Source organism: Hibiscus syriacus, unplaced genomic scaffold (genome assembly GCF_006381635.1).
Source record: "Hibiscus syriacus cultivar Baekdansim isolate YM2019G1 unplaced genomic scaffold, ASM638163v2 tig00117034_pilon, whole genome shotgun sequence".
NCBI lineage: Eukaryota > Viridiplantae > Streptophyta > Magnoliopsida > Malvales > Malvaceae > Hibiscus > Hibiscus syriacus.
The window spans coordinates 1,507,769-1,514,002 of record NW_024063533.1 but is presented as its reverse complement, the minus strand read 5'-3'; the positions used below and the strand labels follow the sequence as shown (position 1 = coordinate 1,514,002).

Below are 6,234 nucleotides of genomic sequence, written 5' to 3'. Positions count from 1 at the left end.
ATAACATATTTATATTTTCTAAATTTGATGTGAATATACCATACCTTCCTTGTCAATAATAAAAGGATAAAAAAATATCGACATCCTATTCTTAATTTTAGCAAATAAAGCATGACTTGGACAATGTGAATGCTTTGAAATCTCTTCTTACTTGTTACTATGTCGACATTATTTCAAAATTTTTTGTAGCCTGTCACAGTTTTTGACGTTCGGAAATCTCTAATTTTAGCAAGTTAATGCGGAAAATCCTTTTAATTTTTACAATTAATGAAATATTAGCTCATTGGTTTTCAAGATTTACGAATTCAGTGCCGCACTAAACCTAATCTTTATTAGCGATTAATACACTATTAACTCATTATTTTTCATGATTAAGTCAGAATGTTTGATAATCTCTACATAAACTTAATTCATTGAAAGTTATATATACCTATGTGATTTGATTCTTCTACATCGTCTCTTCAAACATCAAACTCATTTCTTCTCAGTTTTCAGTTGCAGCTACGAGAATATAAACATTAGATTTGTATTTTTTTTATTAAAAATCTGTTTTCGTTCGTAAAATTTTATAATTTTGTGAAACGTTCCAGCCATGATCAACCGTAAACAAGCTCAGCTCTTCACGTTTCTCTGCTGGTTTTTAACTCTAATTCCTTCCCTTGTACGAGGAGACTGCACCTGCGAACCCGAAGATGAAGATCGTGACAAGTCTCGAGCGCTCAGATACAAGATGGTTGCTATAGCCTCCATCCTCGTCGCCGGAGCAATTGGTGTTTGCTTTCCTCTGCTTGGGAAGACATTCAAGGCTTTACGTCCCGATAAAAATCTATTTTTTATCATCAAAGCCTTCGCCGCGGGTGTCATATTGTCGACTGGGTTCATCCATGTTCTTCCAGACGCCACCGACAACTTAACGTCTCCTTGCCTCAATGAAAACCCCTGGGGGAAGTTTCCGTTCGCCGGACTGGTGGCAATGACCGCTGCCATCGGAACATTGATGGTTGATGTGTTTGCTACGTCTCATTACACCAAGTCTCATCTTCATAAAACCCAACAGAGCAACGGTAGCGATGAAGAGAAAACAGGGGAAAACGAAAATGATATTCCGGTTCATTCTCATGCCACCCATGGCCATGCTCATGGCTCTGTTTCTATGCTCCAGAGTTCGGATTCAGCTCAGCTTCTTCGGCACCGAGTAGTATCTCAGGTAATTGTTATTTTTCATGAATCATACATACATACATGTATATATATATATATTATTTTGTTGGTTTCAATAGTAAAATTGACCTATATGATTTTGTTGTAGGTTTTGGAATTGGGAATAGTGGTGCACTCTGTGATCATAGGGATATCTCTGGGTGCTTCAGAAAGTCCAAAGACTATAAGGCCTTTGGTGGCTGCGCTCACCTTTCATCAGTTCTTTGAAGGCATGGGACTTGGTGGATGCATTTCCCAGGTAAATAATTAATTTGTTTTGATTGTGTCATGAAATATTTGTACTAATTAATTAGCATGGGATGTTATTTGCAGGCACAATTCAAGTGCCGAGCAGTGACAATCATGGCACTGTTTTTCTCGCTAACCACCCCGGTTGGAATCGCTATTGGAATAGCAATAACAAACACATATGATGAGAGCAGCCCGACAGCGCTCATTGTCGAAGGGTTGTTGAACGCAGCGTCGGCCGGAATCCTAATATATATGGCGCTGGTGGATCTTCTGGCTGCCGATTTCATGAACCCAAAGTTGCAAAACAATGGATTACTTCAAGCTGGAGCCAGTGTTTCTCTACTTCTAGGTGCTGCCCTGATGTCTCTCTTGGCTATTTGGGCTTAAATACCAGTTCCCTCCCATTCATTTACAACACCCAAATGGCATATGAATTTTACTAATTTTGTTCTTCAGCTCCCCTTGTGTCTTCTCTTAAGAGCAATTATTTTGGTTTCTCCTGTACAAAAACAGTGTGTTAATTAAAAAGATTTGGTTTGAGCAACTTTGTCCATATCAATAGATTAAGAAAAATTATACCTTATTCTATCACTAGCTTTTTTTCTAGTTTGAGCATGTTTGTAGTTGCAATGTTAAAAGTTTGCCTACTGTGTACCATGTACATGTTATCTAAGCTAGAAATTTGGGTCACCAATGGGTATTAAAAAATACCCTCCTTCATCCACGTCCACTGTTGAAAACATAAAATTTATATACAATTTAAAACCTATAAGACGGTTGAAGTTTGAACATCCTTGATCTAAACAAAGTTGGGCGTCGACAAAGGAAGCCACTTCATTTTCAAGTTCTGTTATGTCGACATCTTTTCAACAATCTCAAAGGTTATATTATACATAAAAAAATGTTGGTATCCTTTCGGATTATATTATTTATTAATAAGTTCTTTATTTTACTTTATGAGTTATATATTTATTTCGACGGATTTATCTATAATTATATTAAATTTGAATTATTATTAAATGTCCAAGGCTGATAACATGCTGGGGTCAAGGATCATATTTTCCAAAGTGTCCACTTAAGCAACGGGCTAGTAATTTTCTTGGGTAAACTACAAACATTGGTCCTTTTGTTTTTATTCTGTCTTACTTTAGTCACCAGTTTTGAAAAAATTGTGTTCTTATTACTTTTGTTTTTGATCTGTCACTGATTCGTTAATCCTCGTTAGTTTGATGATATGACACGTTAGTAATAATAGTTAAATTTTAATTGACCCTGAATGTTAGATAAAATAGTAATTTCATCCTTGAATTTTAGATAAAATATCAATTTGATCATTGAATCTGGTCAAAATCCTCTATAGTGGACCACCTTTCACCACCGTCAGTTGTCGTTATCGATTATCTCAGACCGCCTTTATCGATGATTTCACTATTTTTTTTACCTTCTGAACGCGAATTCAATATTTGTTTCACAAGAAAATACTTTGAACTCCATGAACCTGATTTAGAATGAGGATTATCGTTAGAAGCCTAATTTGTTCAGCATGAAGTTCTTATTTTTTTTTACATATTTTGGTATAAATATTCAGTATACCTGCAATTTCCATTTACTAATGAAATCGACCCTTTAACAACCTCATATACATTTTTCCCGTCACCTCATTAATGTCTTCTACTGTATCGGCGTTGCCTTTACTGATAAGAAATCAAAGCCTCGATGAACTCTTCCTTCCCCAGACCAGGTTAGAGTTGTTGAGCAAAGAAGAGTTCGGTTGTAACAACCTTAATACCGGGTTAGTGACTAAATTGTAAAACTTCAGAATTTGGTGACTAAAGCATAATAATTGAATAGTATTGTAATTGATATAGGGTTAAATTGAAATAAAGAAGGAATATAAGGGTAAAATGGTCATTTGCATGGGAATAATTAAAGATAGATATTTATTTTAGCTACAAGTGGAAGAAGGAAGAAAAACATTAGCTTCCAGAATTCTCTCTCTCTTCTTTCCTCCTAACTTGAAAACTCATAGCAAAGGTGAGATTCTTATAAGTTGTTTGTTAGTTGAAATTTAAGTTTGGTTTTGCTTTAGATGCTAATTAAGCTTAATCCAGGAATTTGAAGTGTTAGAAGTGTATTTAGAACATATTGAAATTTGGGTATGATTCTTGAATTATATATAAAGGATATGATTTGGAGGTTAAAGATGATTTTCATGGATATAAGTTGGTTTAAGTAATGATGGTTGGGTTTAATGGCATGATAGGTGTTTAAAATAGAGGAATTGAGTGAAGAATTGATGATTTTCGGGTTTAAAATGCAATTTCTGGGTTGTGTGCATCGATGCACATTCAATGTGTACCGATGCACTCTTAAATAATGAACATCGAATGCCATTAATGCATCAATGCATAAGGAGTACATCGATGCACCCGTTTAAAATACAAACATCGAATGGGATTTATGCACCGATGCATAGGTAGTGCATCGATGCACCTGTCAAGGGATGCATCGATACATGGTGTAGTGCATCGATGCATACCATCATTAAAAGTTGGAAATACCTTTCTTTTTAGCCTAAGGAGTGATAGTTTAGAATATATTAATTAATATACTGATTAGTATCAATATATTAATATGTAGATATAGAACTTAATTTCGTTCCGGAACAAACAAAGGATTAGGATCAAGTCGAAACAAGCAAGGCCAAGGTGAGTGCATTTTATAGTTAAAGTGTATAGAGATAATACTTGTGATAAGTCTATCTCTGATAGTTGAATTCATGATTTCATATTCATGTACATGCATACATGTATTATTTCTATAGTGATTTCATGTATAATTCATTATGCTTTAATATGATATTATGTGAACGAATGCCATTATAAGAGAAACAATTCAGGTAGGTGGATTAATGGAAATGATTATATGTGTTTATATGAAAAGTGATGAAAGAGATGAAATGAAAAATGTATTCATTTTTAATCCCATGTTATATGATACGAGAGCTATAGGTATAATTGGCATGCCAAGAGTCGAGGGATTATCAGTGGTCCTTCGGGACATAGTGGTTCTTCGGAACAGTTAGTGGTCCTTTGGGACATAGTGGTCCTTCGGGACAAATATTCAGTGCCCCTTGAGGGAATTTACGAGTTTGGTGACAGCATAGTGCACAACCTCTATGTACTCACATACCTTTGTTCTCTCAATGTACATGGCATCCAAAGATAAATTAAAGTGGAATTGACATGAGAATGTATGTGTTATATGTACATGTTATCATCATATATGTTATAGTGTAATCGATACATGAACATTGAAATGTCCTGATTCATGGTAAGAACGCATGTTCATAAATTCATGGTTATACAGGTGAATACATACATTTATGTTATGCCTCACTAAGTCTGTGACTTAGCATGTAAGTGATTTATACGTAGGTACCAAGAATCAGGAAGAACGAAAATAGGGTGGCAAAAACAGCAGCACTACTAGTAGATCAGATCAGAAGTAACTGATAAAGTATGTATTTTGTCGTGTATAGTATGTTGGCATGTAAGTAAAGTGTCAGTTATGAATGCTCTGATCGATTTTGGTTATTTTGGTCAATCCATGTAAATAAATTACTTTTAGTTTAATGAAAGTTTTAAATTTCCCTGTTTTCTTTAAGTGTCAAAGTTGAAAAGTCAATGTGACACCTCAGACTCATATTCGGGTCGAATACGGGTTGGGGGTGTTACATTTAATGGTATCAGAGCTACGGTTTGGTAGATTCTCGGCATAAACCGAAGTCTAGAGTGTCCTATAAAGTATACATGCCAACAAAATAGTGAAAACTTCTGATCTGATATAATGGTAAGTATATTGTTTTGCTGATAGAATGATATGTGTATGTTTTTATAGATTTCCGGACATGATAGCTCTAAAAGTGAAACGGGAGATGATAGGCCCTCTGAAAGCAAAAATTCACCTGCCCTGTCCAGGTAGAGTGAAGATCAGGCACCCTCTAGAGTGCTGTAAATGATCAAGATGTGTTCTTCAAAATACTGGACGCGGTATTGGCGTGTTTTCAACCTTCTGTTACTTCAACTCCAAGAATGAATGTTGCAAAGGAGTTGAAGGGTTTAGGAGCATCAGAGTTTAGGGGTGAAGCCGAAGAAGGTCATGTTGCTGCGGACCTTTGGCTTAATGATGTAAAAATCATGCTAGAGGGACTTCATTGTTCCGATCCAGAAAAGTTGGATGGAATAATCTCCTTGCTCTGAGGGCAAGCAAGGATTTGGTGGACCAACGTTACATTGAGAATGCCTGGTGATCAAGTAACTTGGTCTTTGTTCTTAGAAGATTTCAAACATAAATACATTAGAGATCAATTCATCCGAAAAATGAAGCAAGAGTTCATGAACTTGAAGCAATGAAATCATACAATGTATGAGTACGAATGTGAATTCAACAAGTTGAGCCGCTTCGCTGCTGAGTTAATTTCTACAGAAAAGGATATTTGTGATTGGTTCGTAGAAGGTTTACGTCCAAGACTGAAAGAAATGCTAATTGTGTTAAATCTATCCTCATTTCAAGAAGTGGTGAACCGTGCTAAAGCTCTAGAAAGAGCTCAGAATGAAAGGTTCAGAGATTCACGGGCTCAGACATAAAAAAGAATAGGTGCATCATCGAGTTCGACACCATCAAAAAGGGGCAGAGATATTGGTCCTCAACCCCAAGTGAGATCAGAGTCAGTTGCATCATCGGCAAGGATAGACACAATCAATGGGATATGGAGCTGGG

General features: G+C 35.9%; 1 protein-coding gene across 1 annotated transcript; it reads left to right on the top strand.

The window, feature by feature from the left end:
* The first annotated feature begins 465 nt into the window (after positions 1-465).
* LOC120196631 (zinc transporter 5-like) lies at positions 466-1,848 on the top strand. The gene is made up of 3 exons (XM_039198390.1): positions 466-1,207; positions 1,310-1,459; positions 1,534-1,848. The coding sequence occupies exons 1-3, from the start codon at positions 593-595 to the stop codon at positions 1,837-1,839; spliced, it is 1,071 nt and encodes a 356-aa protein (XP_039054321.1). The 5' UTR covers positions 466-592; the 3' UTR covers positions 1,840-1,848.
* The last annotated feature ends 4,386 nt before the right edge of the window (positions 1,849-6,234 follow it).

Coding starts and splice junctions, on each gene's coding strand:
- LOC120196631 (XM_039198390.1), top strand. CDS start 593: ATGATCAACCGTAAACAAGCTCAGCTCTTCACGTTTCTCTGCTGGTTT. Junction 1,208..1,309: donor GGCACCGAGTAGTATCTCAG/GTAATTGTTATT, acceptor ATTTTGTTGTAG/GTTTTGGAATTGGGAATAGT. Junction 1,460..1,533: donor TTGGTGGATGCATTTCCCAG/GTAAATAATTAA, acceptor TGTTATTTGCAG/GCACAATTCAAGTGCCGAGC.